The sequence below is a fragment of the Prinia subflava genome, chromosome 7 (assembly GCF_021018805.1).
Source record: "Prinia subflava isolate CZ2003 ecotype Zambia chromosome 7, Cam_Psub_1.2, whole genome shotgun sequence".
NCBI classification, from domain to species: Eukaryota; Metazoa; Chordata; class Aves; order Passeriformes; family Cisticolidae; genus Prinia; species Prinia subflava.
In genome coordinates, this window is record NC_086253.1 from 18,412,654 (window position 1) to 18,431,823 (window position 19,170).

At 37.1% G+C, this 19,170-nt stretch overlaps 1 protein-coding gene across 3 annotated transcripts in view; it reads left to right on the top strand.

Annotated features, from left to right (window-relative positions):
• STIM2 (stromal interaction molecule 2) overlaps positions 1-19,170 on the top strand; it is a 63,686-nt gene that overhangs the window by 26,678 nt on the left and 17,838 nt on the right. For all 3 annotated transcript variants that reach the window (XM_063401743.1, XM_063401744.1, XM_063401742.1), the window contains exon 2: positions 8,783-8,913. In XM_063401743.1, coding sequence (XP_063257813.1) covers positions 8,783-8,913 — 131 coding nt within the window. The remainder of the gene's footprint in view (positions 1-8,782; positions 8,914-19,170) is intronic.

Here is a 19,170-nt window from a genome sequence, read left to right on the forward strand (position 1 = left end):
GCACAGAGTATATGCTCAGTGTGTACTCATTGTATAAGAATTGCCTTCTGTTTTATTCCCCACTTTGACAGCTATGAAATACATACTGGAAAAGTACACCATTTGCTACTGTTTTTATGGGCCCAGAAATACATTTGCCAGAATGGTATTAGCCAAGATGTATCCAAGATATGTACAGCTATGGTTTATTCTAACATTCTGATAATTGTATGTCTTACTATCTGTACTAAGTTTGAGCAAGAGCATAATGATAATGATATCTCCTGAGATGCATGACTATTTAATTCTTTATTTTGTTTTTTCTTCTTTGTAAGATTGAGTTTTTTAAAAGGCTCTTTAAATCTAATTTCCATCAAATAAGCCAAGGTGAACTGAGACACCACAAGTAGATTTGTCAGCCTGGTTTATCACTTGGTGAAATTCATCATGAGAAAAATATTTAGCAGCATATTAGTAGGAGCAAAACTGCCAGTTATGCAATCTGGAGTTGGAGTGCTAACAGCAGAGCAGTTCACGTAAGCTTCTGGAAGTAGGATAGTCCTTAACTAGCCAACAATCTGTACTACTAAATTTTCACAAAAGCTAATAGGACTATTTAAAGAAAATTATCCTCGTACATACTTAAAATGACTGATACTTTGAATGGGGCTAAAAGGAAGTGTTTCATTATGGTGTTATTAAATAAAGTGAGTCTATGCATTCAGTGCGTTTTCATTTCTGAAAGTATAAACATAGGCTGGCAAATTTAATACTCAAAGCTGGAATCCTAACAGATTATGTATTTAAAAAATTGTGCCCTAGTGCTTTATTTTAATCTTTATTTATTGTAAGGAAGATTTAACTATGTTACATCGTTTTAATATAGGCTTCAGTTGTATAATTTTGATGTGATCTCAAAGTATAAATACATCTTGACAACATGTTGTTACAGGAACCGTGAGGGAACTGATGATGCTACAGATGGTGCTCACAGAGGATTAAATTTGATTCCTTGGTTGGAACAGTTAATAATATGCGTACTAGATCAGATGGTGTAGAAGAGTGAAGTAATTCAGTAATGCCAGCAATGTCATGCTTACATGCCTGATTCATGGATATAGGATATGATTATGAATCACATGTGAAAACAAATATATCAGAGGAAACACTGACCCCATTAAAACTTTAAGTTTAAAGATATATACATATATATATAATTTTATATGAAAATAATTAGACTTTAATAAACTCCTCTAATTTTAGAAAATTTCTGTTTATTTGTCTGAAAGTATCAATTTTTTTAAAATTTAAAATCTACACATATAAAACTTTCTATGCCTTTTATTAAACTTAAAAAAAAAAAAAAGAGGTGCTGAAATCCTTTTTTCCAGTGCGTCCCTACCTTCCACTTTTTCAGTCTTGGAAATTGTGAACTACCTTTTCAGTATGAAGAAAATCTGTGAATTTTTACTATCAGTCATATTATCATGATTGCTATATTTTGCAGACACTGTCTTCCAAAAAGGAGTTGAGTGGTTTATGCTCCTTCTAGCTCTTGAGCCATACTTGAATAGAAATTAGTACACTCAGTATTGGTTATAGGCTTTCTACCAGACATCTGGAGATTAGGCTTCCAGGTTAATGTGTTAATAAAGATGGATTTTTAAGCAAGAAAATGAGGTTTGAGTAAGAAAATGGTTACCAGTAAGTTTCCTTTTGAAATCACATGGACATGTTATCCGACATTTGAAGGTCACCTGTATATATCACTTTTCTCATTTCCTGACCAAATTAAGAAAGTGGCTTAAATGCTATGCTGCTGCTCTTTCTTAAGAGCTGACAAATTCTTGGGCAGATTAAAGTATATAATCAGGGATATACTGCATCTTTTCCAGCTTCCTGCTTTTAGAAAAGGGAGAAAATTGTTAGAAGAGCGGTAAAGAACCAATCAGACCTAAAATACACAAAAAGCTTAGAAGAGTTTTATTACATGTGCTTGGATGTGTGTTATGCCTTGTCATGAGGTACGTATGAATACAAATCTGTATCTTTTTTCATCAGATTAGTGAATGTTCTATTGACAAATGAACTCAAAATTCACTAAATCATTTTTCTCTAAACACGTATGAAAAAGAAGACTGTCCTTTTTAATTTTGTTTAGAGTGAAGGAAGTGTTTATTTCAGGTGAATTCAGGTCATTTAAAAGTCCGTAATTTTCTTTTTCTTGGAGCTATATAATTTTATAGTGTTGATAATCACTATAATATATAGAGTCATCATACATTTCTGAAGATGCATTAAAGAGTCTTTACTACCAAATCATGAAAACTTAGATTTAAACTAAGTATTTCCCTTCTTGGTCTTATAGTAATAAATACAAGTAAAGTGAAAGATACTTCTGTTGCTGAGACTAAGTATCAGACATTTGGCATCATTTTTTTACACCAAATATTCATCCATGTGTGTTTGTAGGTTTGCATAGTAAGTATCACAGAAGTACAAGTAAGGTTAGAAGGAGGAAAAAACAGGATTTTAGGAGCTTGCATAAGATGCATCTCCCAGTTTCCTCTCGTCCTGCTTTGTTAGGGTTGGCAGGGGTTCCTCTTCTAAATCAGTCTACTTTGAGCATTGTATACAATAATTGTCGAACTTCCTCTTCCCTTCAAACTGTGTAATTCCTCAGGGAGGGTGTGGGAAGGAGATGGAAAAGCCATGAACTCATCTTCTTGATTTTAATTTAGTCAGATAGAGCAGCATTGTAATTTTAATAATTAATTTCCTATCAGTATAAATGAAGTGTTTATACTGATATTTTCATCTTGACAGAATGATCCTTGGCATGATTAACATAGTCAACCCCCTTTTTGCAACTTCCTTTTTAAACAAGCATTGCTGATTTGGAATAGTTGCTTTTAATGCAGTTATATTAAAGCAAAATTAATTTGCCATCAAATCTTATTCTCTAGAGAATTCCTGTAACATATTTTCCTTTGAGTTACTGTTTATCTGGGTACGAAGTTCTTAAATATTTTTCTGATATAGTGTATGATGTTTTGATTGTCTTAACAAGTGATCAGAAAATACTGTGCCTACTGCTTCTTTTGAAGCTTTTATCTTGGAAAGATTAGAAAAGCTTTAATAAACCTGTCTTAACACTTGATTTTGTTAATAACATTTTTTGACTGAATTTCTACTTTAACTAAACTGATCTCAGTGATATTCTTTTTTTTTCCCAGTGTATAGAGAATGAAGTTCAGATTTAGACAGCTTTTTTGTGGGTGTGGAGAAAGCAGAGATGAGCTAGTGATGATTTAGGAAAAAAATCAAAGCCTTGCTTGTCTCATCAAGTTTCTATGCGGGGGAAAAATCTAATTGATCTGTATATGTGAAAAGATACTGAAATAGCAGAATAAATGGACACTTTTCAATAGTGATGAAATCAGATTTGAATCTCATGTGAAAATTGCTTGTTACATATTGAAACTGTAATGATTTATTTTAAGGCTGTTTGAAATGTGATTTTTTTACTGAAGGTGTTTAGTGGATTTTAACAGAATCATGGTAGTATTCAGGCAGCTTATCTGCAAATAGTTTGGGGCTTTTGTTGATTTTTTTTTTCTGTTAAACTGCAGTATTACAGTCTGTAAACTGCAGTCACTATACATTACACATGTATTCAGAAACAAGTGCTCCAGATACTGGACCTAACAGTCAGGAGTTTCATCTATGAATTTAATTACTGTTATTGCATGAGTTTATAGAAGTCACCGGAATTTCTAATACAGAGCAGTGGAAAATCCTAATGTGAAATTTTTAAATATTTGGGGACAACAGTGTTCTAAATTTCCTTTCCTGTTGCACCCTTTCCCCTTGCCCTGCTGTCATTAGTATTATTGCATTTTCCTCTTCAGGAAGCTTATTTAAGTAACATCACTGTTGTGGTTAGAAGATAAGGTATTCTATGCTTTTTGTCAAAATTTTCTCTGGTGAGGTTTTTTTTAAATGATTTTAGTGGAAAGATGTGCTGTAATGATAAACTTTTATTTAAATAGTTAGAGTGAAAAATAATGTCACAAATTACTTTGTCAAGTTAACTGTTAGATGCTGCTCAGCCTACTTGCCATATGGAGGAGTTTAATTATTAAGAGTAGGAGTGATTTGCTTTGGGAGCTTTTAATTGAAAGATTAAAAGAAGCTCACTCTGAGGATGTCTCAAGCATTTGAAGGTTTTAGTGACACCTTATGTAAGAATTTAACACAAAAACATGTTTGCCTTTACTGTGAATAAATTTATTTTGAACATCAGGTAAAATTCTTGAAAACACTTGCTTTTCAGTATTTTCATTAATCCCTTTTCTATCTGACACTCCAGTTTGTACTCAGGTCTTCAAAATTGTTCTCATGAATGTTTTTTGCCTTGAAAGGTGTAACTGTGAATTGATTAAGAAACTGCAGTATATTAATGCATGTGCAAAACAGAAATGTAAGGAAACAGGAATCCCAGTTTGGTGAATATTCATTTGGCAGGGGTTTGGACATATTGTGAACACCTCTGTTTCTGGGAAATTTAAAGAAATCCACTTCTGTCGTCGTGGCATACGGAAGCATAGTTATTTTAAGACGAGAGTAAGTACTTAGGAAGCTGATGCTTTATAGTGCTTGCCTTTTCTGTGAGGCTTCCCTTTATCCCATATGGCTTTTTAGGCATGAGTTATCATAAACCTAGCACAACATGGTATACTTCTGAATTAATCAGTAAAAGGCATGGAAACCCTGCGGGCTTCCATAGGACTGCCATACATTATTATAAAAAACATGCGTTTCTTTCTTGGTGGATGTTGAACATCCACAAAGAACAAAAATGATGTGTAGTAGTCAGTCTCTTGAAATAATACCCAACTGCTACATTGCTCTGAGTGAACTAATGGGAAAATTTAAAGGCATTTATATTTTAGAATTGGAGGTGCCTACCTGATTCCAGGTACTTGTGAAAAATCATGAAGCTTCTGTATTCTTAAAAGACTCTTTCAGGCATTAAAAAGTTCCAGACTGGAACTGCAAACACCTGGTTGGAGTCATCCTGTCAGGCTTGGCACAGCCATAACTCTTGTGCTCCAGTGTCTGTATGCAAATGGAGGTGTATGAGAGAACTGCAGGCTTATTCCCCATTTGCTGGTTGTCAGTCCTTTTTATTCTGAAGTCTGTAACATTTGCAGCTATTTAGGAAAAAGCAAATGCAAGATGGATGAAAGACCATGAGGTGCATATACCTTTTTGCTTTGGAATCTCTTCTGGTGGTGTATTCCTAAATAAATTTCAGGTACTTTGCTGAGATGAGTGCTTGAAGATAAGGGTGTAACTAATTTTCCTTACTGGCTTGTATTGACAATGTCACATTTTAAATTTAACTTCTGTTGTCTTTAGGAAAAGGAATAACGAGCTGTGAATCTAAAGTTGAGGGGAGTTTCAAACTGATTCTTTTTGTAGTCTCACCTTTTTTTAATCTCACTGGAGAAGACTGAAGTGCGGGGAAAGGGTGTGAAGTGTTATTTTCCGTTTACCTATAAATACAAAATTTTCTTTATCTTGGGTTGGATAACTGTGCTTGGTTCATTGGCACACTGTCTCCTATGGGACTCTCCTATGGGCTGGTGAAGACTTCTCCCATTGCCTTAGAGCTGGGAGGCAGTCACTGCCTCAAGGCAGCAGGAGGGTTTGTTTCAAAATCCTCTGCCAAGTTTGTTGAGCCACGAGTCTGACATTTAGTTTTTAGGAACAAATTCCGTTCTTATTATGATCAGTATTTCTGAAACTTCCTTGCTTCTGAGCGACATGAAAAACTGAGGTATAAAATAACTTGTGCCTGGAGTGATACCTGCTGTGCTTTTATGCCTCTTGCCCACATTGTCTCTTTTGTTTCCTTTGCTAATTCTTCTGTGCTTTTCATTAAAGGAAAGCTCAAATTCCAAGCTGTTGTTTCACTCTCTGAGTGAATTTATCATCTCTGTTCTTTCCTGTGGTGATGATTTTGGACTAAGCGTATTTATGACAACACACCAGGCTAGGATGGAGAAATCGGTCTAGACATTAACTTAGGCTTGTCCCTAAAGTACAAGAGAAGGTTTGGAATCCCAGAACATCTTCAATAGTGTCAATTCAAAGTGAAAAATTATCAACTAGTCTTATATGTTGTGGGACTTCAGGACTATATTTATGGTGTAATAATCTTGAGATTTTTTTTGTCTTGGCTTTTGTCTTAAAAACTTCCCAGACATCCAGTTAACTAGCCATGCTCCATCTTGTATTAATTTGAATTGTTTTTGCCATGCAATTGAAGCAAATTGAAGCATGATAGAATATTCTGCAGAACTGCAGATGATTAAATTTCCATCAGCTGTTTTTTGGATTTGGTAGGGCTCCATAGGTATGCTTGTGAAATGCTTTTCACTTATTCTTTAATAAGATTGTGGTTTTGTAGTTTGTTTTGAGATTGTTCTCTGAAGAAGGGGATGATGAGTGTTGTCAGTCTAAATGTTCAATTTTACCACATGAAAATAAGCTTGAAAATAAATCTGGATTCTCTTTAGAGTGGGTTAATTTTTATTACAGTTGACGTGTAGTCCTACTCTGTTTCTCAGTCCCAAAAAGAGCAATTGGCACTCTGTCGGCTCTTAAGAGAGAGATCAAGTGTTCTTGGAGCCAGCACATGGGACATTTGAAGCACAAGCAGCCTGTTTACTTCTCTCAAGAAAAACCATAGCTCTTTAAAGTGCCTTCATGCTTGAATATCCTAAAAAGGCATATTTAAGATAAGTACCCTGATTAGGAGACCAATCAGCCTCAGTTGTGAGAAAATGTACTCTGAGAAAATCTTTTTGATTTGAAAAACTGGGCTTTCAGCTGAACAAAGTGAAAAAACATTTGACTGGATGCTTGTAAACTGTGAACACATGTATCTGAAATTTAATTCCGTGTTAGAATAGAATTAAGTACAAATTAAACAAGTTGGGTATGTTTGAGGGATCTGTTTATGTTTTGACAATTATGCTTTCTTCTAACTTAAGATACAGCATAGATCAAAACTTGTAATAGAAAGATTGCTCTTTTGATATGATTGCATTCCAAAGCTGAAAATTATATTGTTTGTGATTGGTCTGGTTTAATATTTAGTAATAAATAACAATAATTAGTATTTTAATAATGAAATATTCATTAATATTAAAAATTTAATAATTAAGTAACTAATAAATATAGAAATCTGTCTTTGAATTACATGAAGTAGTTCTAAAAGCAACACCTCTCAGTTCTTGGACAGTGTCAGTGAGGTGTTTGGGTTTTTTCTGCTGACTTTTTTCTGTTTGTTTTTAATTGATGCATGGGAACAGATAACAGATTTCCATTAATTTCTGTATAATAAAACTTAAGTATGAAGTAAGAGTGCATTGACTCATGTCTAGCTGTGGAAACTAGTCCTGTTAATGATGTATTTGAGTTTCTAGCTATGTCATGCTTGTTATCTTTGCACTTCCTGCTTTGCAACCTTATGCATTCCTTTATTTTGATTTTTAATTATTTTAAAAATTATATTAGACAGAAAAGCAGAATCATGCTAATCCAGCTGGTATGAAATTGTAAACCAAAAAATTAATTTTTCTCTGAAAACGTTTAGTTCCTTTCTTTTTCTAGATGTGCTTCCTTTACTTATATAAGTGAGCCTTTTAATAAATTCTATAGCAACATGAAAGCTTAATTCTTTGATAGATTAGAAGAAGCAAAAATTATTCATATGCTCCCGCAATTTTTACTTGCATTGATATGATTTAAGTGTAGTATAATGGTTTATGGAACTAATTTGCTGCCTTATTATAATTCCACTTTGAAAAAACGATTTCTGTGTCCTTCTCCACCTTCTCTTCTTTGCTGGTGTTCAGTACATCAGAATTTATGTAATAGCTGCTATTATTTAATGCCAAGGTCTGCGCAAAGCCACTGTGGTGATGGTTGATCATCATGCAGTGTAGAATTTTGGAGCATTTGGCATTTATCTTGTAGAAGGGAAAGATTTAGCAATTTGATGTAGTGCAAGCTGAGCCATCAGATGTGCTCAAATCATGAGCCTTCAGTAATGAATGCAAATGAAAATGTACTATTTTTGACTTGGAATCCTGCTCTACAGTGACTGCAGTTTGTGATCAGAGTGTACAGGACTAATACATCGTGTACTACTATCAGCTGAATTTTATTTGCAGTGTGCTTTCTGCTCTTGTAGTTCTTGAGTATTTTGTGTTCAGTAGTACTACCTATTTAGAATTTCATTTGCAATGTGATTACCATCCCTTTGTTACCTGTTTATGAAACTATGATTGTATGATTTGACAATTCCTTTTCTTTTCTTCCACTGCTCTTTGTTTTGCTCAGACTTTCAGAAAAGGAGGTTGGGAAATGTGGTAGCATTATTTGCCACAACACTGACATAAACTAAAAGAAATGGAAAAAATGGAGATAGTGAATTACTGGGATGGAAGAAATAATTTGAGGAGTCAAAACTATTCCAGCCTATTTTTTGGAACTCCTTCCTGAATAAAAAAAGAGTTGATTTGCACACACAAGCATTTCACTTTTTTTGTACAATTACTGTTTTACAGTTAAATTTGATACCTGTTACCTGGTGATTATGTGCAGTGAAGTACATGTACACAATACTTTAAACCCTTTCTTTTGTTTGGGAGCTTTATATTCTGAAGTGAAATTAAATAACGTTTCTGTTGTGTTGTTTTGTTTTTTCTTGTCCCCCACACTTTAGATCCCTGCAGCTCACTCAGCCCGCCGTGCTTTACTGAGGAGGACCGATTCAGCCTGGAAGCTCTCCGCATGATCCATAAGCAAATGGATGATGACAAAGATGGTGGGATCGAAGTAGATGAAAGTGATGAGGTAGGAGTAAAAGAACTTTATTTGTGCATACATGAAATCTTTTTTAAGCCTTTTGTTTTGTACAGCTGCTCTTTATCTTTCAGCACTTGAGTAGTTGTTGCTGTTCTTCTTAATTCAGCCCTTTCCTCAGACAAATATGGAAGGAGAGTCTAATTTCTGTATTTGTCTGAAATAGGATATTACTGTCCATTGTTTTAGCCTAAGGGAAAATTTTGTATGACTTGTGTATAAAGGCTGGTACTTTTCTGATTGGTGTAAGAGGTGGGCAAGGGTGAAAGGTTTAGCTTGCAGTAAGGCAATGATGTGATCCATTGCTTGATGTTAGGGTTTCTTCACTCAAATTTTTCTTGGTTAAGGCATCACTGGACTATCCTATTTACCTTAGATCTGTTGCCGGCACTTCATGGTTTAAAACAATACCTGTTACAGAGAGCAGCCTAGAAGAAAGATTTCTGGTTTTGTTTACATTTTACAGGCTAATATTATAAGAACATCATGCTTACTAATGATAAAGTCCTACAGCCTAAGGAAGTTTTTTGTGGCTGTGCTTGAATGAGTTTGATAGGTAGGCTCCTGGTGATCCTGGCAAAGGAGTTGCCCTTGCATTTCTCACTTTACCATTGGGATTCTCAAAATTACTGGGCAGGAGTGGCAATGCCTGTGTAATTTCATTGTGTTTGCTTATTTTGCTTTCTGGCTGTTGTTAGGCACACACTTGAGAACTAAGGGCAGTGAAGATGTCCCCTAAAAATGAGAGTACTATCATGTGGTTCTGACACCCATTCTCACTGTAGGTGAATGGGAGAAGAATCTAGCTCTGTTTTGTCATCCTTTTTTTATAACATCTAGGGGAAGATTGTTCTCCCTGAATGAGTTATGAATTATTGTCAAATTTAATGTGATGCTACTCTACTTTGATGTGTGCCTATGTGTAAAGAGCATCAACAGGCCCTATCCAACCTGACTCTGAACTCTTTCAGGGACTGGGTCATCCACAGTGTCTCTGTGCAACCTGTTGCAGTGCCTCTCTACTCTTTGAGCAAGTTTGTTCCTAACACGTAGTCTAAATCTCTCCTGTTTTAGTTTAAAGCCATTCTCCATTGTCTTGTCACTATCTGCCTGTGTAAAAAGTTGCTCTCCCTCTATTTTATACCCCTATGTACTGAAGGTTGCAATGAGATCTTCCTGGAACCTTCTCCAGCCTGAACAGCCCAGCTCTTTCAGCCTGTCTTAAGATAGGTGCTTCAGTGCTCTGATCGTCTTGGTTGGCTGGACTTGTTCCAACAGGTCAATGTCTTTCTTGTGCTGAGGACCTGGAGGCTGCACTCCAGGTGAGAACTCTCAAGAGCAGAGTAGAGGGGCTGAATCACCTCCTTCGACCTGCTGGTCACTCCTCTTTGAGTGTAGCCCAGGATGAAACTAACTTTCTGGCCTGTGAGTGCACGCTGTTGGCTCATGTTCAGCTTTTCATCCACCAGCACCCCCAAGTCCTTGGTAGGGCTGCTCTCAATGACTTTTCCCAGTCTGTGCTGGTGTCTTGGATTGCTCCAGTGCAGGTGCAACACTTTGCCCGTGGTCTTCACGTGGTTCTCATGGGCCCACTTTTTAGGTTTGTCCAGATCCCTGTGGATGACATCTCTTCCTTCTTTTAGTTCAGCTGTGCTGTTGAGTTTCATGTCATCTGCAAACTTGCTCAGAGTGCATTTGATCTCACTGTCTGTGTTGTTGATGAAGGCATCAAAGAGCCCCTGTCCCAAGAGAGAGCCCTGAGGGGCACCACTCATCACTGGCCTTCACCTGGACATAGAATGGTTGACAGCTATGTCCATGCAGGGAGCTCCTTATCCATCAAATGATCCGCCCTTCTAATCCATCTCTTTCCAATCTGAGGATAAGAATGTTATGTGGCACTGTATCAAAGGCCTTTCAGTGGTCTAGGTAGGTGACATTTGTTTTTGGTCTTCACTCATCAACCACTGCAATCACCCCATCATAGAAGGCCACCAGATGAGTCAGACAGTGTTTGCGCTTTCTAAAGCCAAGCTGGATTGTCTCAGATCACTTCATTGTATGTGCAGGAACATTGCTTCCATGAGGATCTGTTCCATCATCTTCCAAAACAGAGGTGAGGCTCAGTGGTCATTATTTTCTCAGGTCTGTGTTTCCTCTCTCTTTCAATAGGATTGATGTTTCCTTTTACCCAATCACCAGGGACTTCACCTGACTGCCATGACTTTTCAAAAATAATGCATATAGTCTACCTTTGTTATTGCAGAATGTTTGGGACAGGCACAGTTCAGTCTGCGAACTGAAACCTTGGTGATGGAATGTGAGCTTCCTGAGGAACTTCCCAGTACTTTGATTATTTTTCTTGTACGGCATTTTTTATACATCAGAGCTGAGAAAGTTAAAATACTGAAACGTTTATGCATTGGAAACATTTTATTAGAATTCAGAAGATTTGTCCTGGTTTCTAGTAGGCCATCTTTGTATCTGACCTTAAGTTTCTTCCTGTTCCAGAGAAAGGAACAGAAGCTACTCTAAAAGCCTGTTTAAATGGCTGAAATTATAATAGTTGGTGAGGCATGCTGTTCAGCTGGGGTAATTAGAGATGAGTGAAACTATATGTTCAAACTACGCATTGTGCATAAAATAAGATGACTTAATTGTAGCCCTTGTTTCTGCTAGTTCATTTTTTAATTATTGCAGAAATAGTTAATAACCCACTCCCTGCAAAGTAGCACTTTTCTACATATAATTTCCATGCAAATCAGTGATGAATATGTATTTGCATAGAGTGCTTTCTTCTAAGACATTAAATTCAAACCTGAAATTAATGAGAAATGCAGTTTAATTGCAAGTTCAGCTAGTAAACTCTGTTTTTCCTGTAGTGCTTTCACTAAATCTTTACCATTCTCTTAAAAGATCTACTTTTACACAACATAGTTACATAGTTACTTGATTAGGTCTGAATATGTACTAAATATGCCCTATTGATATTTCAGACCCAGATTTTTTTTGTTCTGTCACAGTGGGTAGTGCTGCTTATCTTGATTAAGAATGAGGACTGATAATTAAAAACCCCACTTTATTAGAAGTAAAGCTTACATGAAATACAGGGATTTTACATAACAGCAGGGAATGGATTTTCTGTTATATGCTGCATGGTTTTTACTTGTAAGACTCCTGAAGAGCAGCATATTGAGTATGTTGATTAGATGTTCATTAGCTTTTTACTTGGCAGGAAGAATGTGACAAAGTAGAATAACTTTCTGCTGTTTTACCAGCACTACAACAGTGTTACAAGGGTATATTTACACCAAGGAAGGAAGTTCTTGTAAATAAGTTATTTTGAGACAGGAAGGTAAAAAGAGCTAAAGATGTTGAACTATTTATTTTAACTATTCTAATTTGCTAATCCAGTTAACTCCTAACAGTGATTCCAGACATTTCATCTGCACGCAGTTTATTTTTCCTAATATTTCCATGCCCTGTTTTAGGTTGTAGCTTGTTTTCCCTCTGTAAAGTGAAGGCCCACATAAAACTGTTCTGTAAAGAAGGAGTTTTTCTAGGATATTAGAAATTTTGAACAAAGATATTTCTTATTTCCTCAAAAATTGTCTGATACTGGAAGACCTTTGGACGTACTTTGTACAGACTGGAAGGAAACTTGTATTTGACCTTGATAAAGTTGATGTGAGGAAACCTGATCTAAATTTTTAGTGTGGGATTTAATAGTCAACAAAACATGAGGGATTTTGTTGAAGTTTTCTAAGGAAGTTAGTGGAGCTCTAGTCTGAGCAAGGAGTAGTTACTTTTTCCATATTATTTGGTATGGTACAGCAGAGAAAAGGGAAAAGGAAGGAAAAAAGCCCTTACTATTATGGGGTCAGGCTAATGTGAATTTTCCTGTCAGATCTAGCTGCTGATACTATTGCTTGATATGTCAAGGATAGCAATTTGTTGAAGCTGGTTTCAAGAGGGAGGCTGTAAATGGGTAACTGAAGGGGAGAATGTGGTATTAGTAACTGAGGTTTTAGTCATGTGTTAGTGGGAGGCTATCTGCCTCAGGAAGCATCTGCTGCACCATGGGAACCTGTTTTGTTTTAATGATGAGACACAAGCAATAAAACAGACTTATCGTATGTTCACTATTTACATAGGTTTTTCCTGTCTGCAAAGAACTTCCCAAAGCAGGTCCTACATAAAGTCATTTCCTCAAGGAATCTCTGCAGTACTAGGATAAGTTGATGTTTTTGAAGTATTAGTATCTTACTGTGTGTCTAATGTCTCACCAAGCTAAAGGCACAAATGTACAGTTTTGTGTGAGATCTCTGGATAAATCAGTTCATATTTTGCTTAAATTTTTTTAAGGAGTTAACTGGAATTGTTACTTTATAAAAAAACCTGCAAACTGAACAAACCCCATACCAAACCACCAACACCCTGCCCAGCACCCCCCCTGCCCAAAAAGACTAAAAAGTACAGTAAGGAGAAGAAGAGACTGCAGCATTGAAAACCTCAGAGAATAGCTTTTAGCAGGACAGTCAAAGAAGTTGGAAACTGAGAGATGATATTCCAAAGTGACTGACAAAATGTCTGGAGGCAAGAATCAAATAGAATCTAACTTTAATGGCCTAAACCAGGGAAGATGATTCTCTTATACAGTGATTAAAGCAGGAAAAGTAGCTAGCATGGTCTGGAATGGTAATATTGTTACAGCATTTCGGCTGTAGTAAGTTTGATGGGGGTAGTCTTCATTTTGTTCCCTGGAAATTTACTCTCAGGAAGATGTTAAATGTCCTTTCAAATTCCCTTAGTATTTTGGCTTTGTCCTTGTCATTTATGTAATAAAAGTCTTTAAACTGGAGTTCATATTTCTGTAAACAACTTAATATTTTGGTGTCAGCTGTTTAGGCAAAAATTCTGCATGTGGAAAAATATGTGCTGCAGAGGTTCAGAAACTGAAGACATTAGAACTGTTTTTTCATGACACTGGGATGGCTCCTGAGTGTGTTTTACATCTCACTTTGCAAGACATTCTGTTTACAAACATTCATCTTTCAAACAAGAATTTTGAGCTTCCTAACCAGTGCAGCAAGCCTTTGTCCTCAAAGCTATTGGGTCACTTGGAATCCCTTAATTTGTTGTGGCTCTTAAAGAGGTCTTTTTTGAATTAATTTTTTTGCATTCAACTGCTAATGTATTTGTCCCCGGGCAGAATGTGTTTTAGTCTCCTGAAGTTTTGTAAGCAACTCTGAACGTGTCTAGACAATTGGTTTTTGCAGAGCAGGATAAGGAGCCAGGTCTTGTATGAAAACACTGATGGTGTTAGTTCAGAGCTGTGCCTGTGCAAAGAAGGCCTATAGAGAGGCAGCACGTGTTACCATGGGTACAGTTGCATTGAAACCTGTTCCAACGTGGTTTGGACTAGACCTACCTCACGCCTTGCCTCCTTGGACCTGCTTAAGCTAATATGTAGCTGTCTGCACCTCTTTATTTAGTCCTGCTACAATGAAATGATCCCTTGGAAATTCTAGCTTGGCTTTGCAGAGATTGCAAAGTTTACTTTGCAGTAGACAGCTACAGTTTTGTTTTGAGCTGTCTGAACTTTTTTCAGTAGAATGTGTAGGTTACCTAAGATATACTTGGTAACAGTTTCCTGGCTGTGTCCTACATTTTTCTAGTCATGTTTTATTAATAATTATTAATATTATTAAATATGTTTTCTTATTTTACTTTATAGCATCTTTAGAAGTGCTTTCTGTGTGGTAGGCAGTCATACATGAACCATAGTATGTTGCCTTTTAAAAGCACATCTGCCATGATAATTTAGTCAGTATGTGTGACATTGCAGTAGCTGCACAAACCTTGTAGCAAATAGATGTGAGGAAATGTTCTAAAAGGCTGAAGTTGTAACTTTGGCAAGTTTTCCCTTTGAAGGAATAAACCTGAAGGAAATAACACTTTCTGAGGAACAGATGCTCAAGAGTGAGAGTAATACCTGGCCAGGAGATCTTACTAATTGCTCTTAAAGTAAACTTGTCAGTTAGAGGGTCTATTTTAAGTTGATGAAACTGAAAATCATAAACTTGAGCCTTCACCCAGAACAAATGATAAACAATCTGAGAGTGCTTCCTGCTGCAGTTATTGAGCGTAGTTAATTTTACTTTTCTGATGGCATTCTTGAAAATATGCAGTTCCTTGTTTGCCCTGCAAGTGTGTCTTGCAGCATTGAAATTTTAACTTTTTTAATTTTTTTTTTCCCCTTTTTTTGTGGTCTTGTATCAGGTTGGTCTTTGGTTATTAGTTGACTGGATTTTGGTGAAAGTTATGGTACTAAAGGCTTTCTGAAGAGGAAGGAAAGTGGTTGCGAACATGATCCTGTGGCACTCCAGGGCTCCACAGGTCCTGTTGCCTTCAGACAGGAGAAAGTTGCCTTTGGAGTTACTTCACTGCTGAACCTTGGACTTTGGGATGTTAGTATTTGTAGAGGTGCAGCTCTTACGGTACTTCTGGGATTAAAACTCTAGTTTCAAGTCTAGGTGTGGTGTTTTTTTTTAATTCTGTACTTGTTTTTGAAGTAACTGCTTTGACAAATGGTTATTTTTGTTTCATACAGAGTTTTTAGGGAACTTCTCTTCTGCTTTCTTTGTTTCAACTTTGTAGTCTTAAAAGGACTTCTCCTTCCTGAGTAATTATGTTGGCTAAGATAATACTTAGATGTGTTTTTCTTAGAGCTTATTCTTTTAACCTCCCTATTTAGAGTTATTTTTCTAACCTTTTCTTTGTATACTTAATGACCAGGGAAACAGAAGAGAGATTAGCTGCCATGACAAGGAACAGAAAAATCCTCGTTTTAACTAGAATTGTTCTGGTTTTGTCTTTCTTCAATTTAAGTCTCAGTTCTTTTTCTTAAAGAGGCACTTCCGTATTAGGCCACTTTTGAAACAAAGATCTTTTATATAGAAGAAAGGTGTTTGATGTTACCACATAGCTCTTTGTTAGTGAATGCGCTTACTCTCTGAAACAGGATGATCTCTTTCCAGATAAGTGCGCTGTAGCTTTAGTGTGGTGAGCTTGCGGTGCCAGAGAACCTCTCTGAGGAAGGCATCGTGGTTATTTCCACAGGGCCTGGGAGCAGTACGGGTAGGACAGAACAGAAGAGGGGCTTTTCCTTTGGGAGGAGTTCCCATAGATGTACAGTCTGTGCCCCTGAGGAGTGACTGCACTGTTACTGTAGCCGTACTCACTGCAAGCTGCTTTCCAGTTTGTGTTGACACTCCCTCTTGAAAAAGGCACGCAGTCTGATATCCCAGCCGGTGTCTGGGTGTGGACCAGGTGCGCTCCCAGCCCTTCCGTCTCCCGGGGAATCCCGGGCGGCGCGCTCGGCTCCGCGGCTGCCGAGCGGGGCGGGCGGGGGCGCGCCGCGCCCTCTGCGGGCGGCGCGGCGGAACTGCAGGGGCGGTGCTGCCGAGGAGCCGCGCTCTGCGCTCGGGCCGCGTCCCTGTAGGGCACAGAGGTGTAACCCCTCGAGGCTTTTTGTTTCCATTGGCATCTTCCTTCTCTTCTTTACTTCTAACGATGTGGCTAGTATTGTTAACAGCAATTCAGATTTTCTGTGACTGCACCTTGACTGAACAAAAGTTCTCATCCTTCAATATTTTAAAGACTTTACTGAGAACTGTCAGTAAAAGGTAGCAAATTGGCACAAACAAAAGTGATCTGAGTTTTAGCTGAGAAGATGCAAAATTTGCCTAAGCCTATATATACAACATATTCTTTCCCTCATCAGCAACTTGATCACTCTACAATGCTTGTCTTGAAAAACAGTGTCCATGCCTGGCGTTTGGAGTCTCCAAGGACAGTGCAACATCAGTCACTAGAAAGCTGAAGAGTGAACATTTACCTTAACCCCCATGTGAAAAAAGATAATCTTTACAGAGAGGGACATATAATACCTGTTCTTGCTGTATTTTTAGTATGGTTTTTTTTGCAAGTTCCTGAAATACATGCTGGGGATGTCAGTTGACAGTAGACACTTGCAGTCTGATGGGAAAACACTAGTTTTTTTCCTGCTGTTACATCTGTAAGACTGTACTGTAATCTGGAAGGGCTTGGGTACATTAGTGGATAAGAAAATTATTTTGGTTTTTTTTTCTTATTGTTTAGTTCCTGCTCTTCAGTTTAGCCTTTAATAAACATAGAGTGGAAATGAACAAGACAATCCATCTTTTGTTGCATGCTGCATGACAATTGTAGAATTTGCCAGCTTCGTGATAGTATTGCCAGTATGGAAAATATTCAGAATTCCCACTTGGATGATGGAATATTCCACAACTATTTTTACATTTGCATACAGTTACAACATACAGTCCTGTGCTTTTTAAACCTTTTTACTGTGGCTGATCCATGGTTTTTCAGAAGTTCTGTAATTGTCTTTTCCCCAACAGGCTGCTATTTTCAGTTCTCATATATTTCATAAGTTTCTCATATATTTCTCATGTATATGCATGTGTGTGCATTTATATCTCAATTTCTGCCATTCCTATACACATGGGAAAGAGGAGCTAAAAATGCTTCTGCAGTTTGTATGGGCTAACTGGAGCTATTTTAGGAATCAAAAGGCTTTACAAAGCTAGTATCTGACAGTCAGAAAAAGTTTTGAAGTAATAGATAAATTTAATAATAAAAGAAGATTTACATCTAGTCAGTGTTTTGATATTGGCTCTGTGGTTTGTTTAAGGAGGGCAACTAGTATTTTGTCCCAAGTCCATCAGAGGAGAAACTTGAATCCATTCATAGTTGGACATTCCCTTACATTCTAGCAAAAAGATTTTAGTTAGGGAGATTTGGTAGGTGTTTTTGGTAGGTAGCTTTTGCTTGCGCATTTCTGCTATTGTATTCTGTTTCTTTTTATTAAGAGTCAATATTATTGTTTAATGTTGGCTACTTTTCAGTATCTCCTGCAGTTTCTGAATGGTATGATCTCTAGATTTATTAGAAATGAAGCCTTTGTTAGAAATGGAGCCTTTGCAGGATGCTCTGCACCTAAATTATTACCTGGACTAAATTTTAAGAATTGAATTCTTCTGCAGTGCATCACTAGCTTGGCTTTCTTCCTCGCCTCTCTTGAAATGGTGCTGGCATATGATCAGCCATATGAAAGGCTGGTTTTTGACTTAGCTGTCATGACTATCTGTAGCTGGCTTTGTTTGAGCAGCTTTATCCTTCACGAAGTGAAGAAAGCAAGCTATCTACTGTGGAAGATTACTTAGTTTTCTGGTACTGTTAGTACCAGATACGAGTTTTCTGATACTAATACTAAAGTCTTCACCCACAGAGGCTGTTCATACAAGGCTTTCACAGACTGATGCTTATGAAAGATTTCCACTATTAACAGGAGGTCATTTGCCAGCTAGTATTCTAGATTTTGTAGACCTTTATGAAATAAGAAAAGAGAATGAATTTTACAGTTCTATGGCTTTTCTTGGGTTTGTATTTGGAGAACTGATTGTAGCAACTTGTGGAATACTCATACAGCACTGCCATCATAAAATTGTATCACAGAATCATGGAATGGTTTGGTTGGAAGAGACCTTAAAGATCGTTTAGTTCCAACTTGCCTGTCATATGCAGGGACATCTTCCACTAGATCAGATTGCTCAGAGCCCCGTCCAACCTGGCCTTGAATGCTGCCAGGGATAGAGCATTTACAGCTTCTCTGCGCAGTGCCTGTGCCAGTGCCTCATCACCCGCTCTGTTTATCATGGTTGCATGATCTCCCTTTTTATAATGTTTGCTAAAAGGCTTCCTATTAATTACTGAAAATTAAGCAGCTTTATGTAATGCTTCTGTGCTTGGAGTGTAACCACTGAGGAATGAATAGCAAGCAGAAAATTGGCCCTCTGATGACTTCTGCTTTTTAATTTGATGAATAGAAGTCAAATTTTTGTTGTCTAATCAAAAGACTCTAATATTACTTAGTAAACAGCTTACTCTCATCCCTCAGGCAGTTGAATTTAACTGGTATGGCAGGATTCAGGCATTACTCATCCAAAAATGACTGGCACACTTTCAATCTTACATGGTCTTATTTTCAGGGAGGGGAAGTTGCTTAAATGTCAGAATAGACATGTGTACAGTGTGACTGTGTGGTGTGTTCCTGTAATCACTGTAAATCTGAGGCATACTAATAATGTAAACTTAGTACAGTAGAAACTGCATCATCAGTTTTTCTAGGATTTAATAATTGTG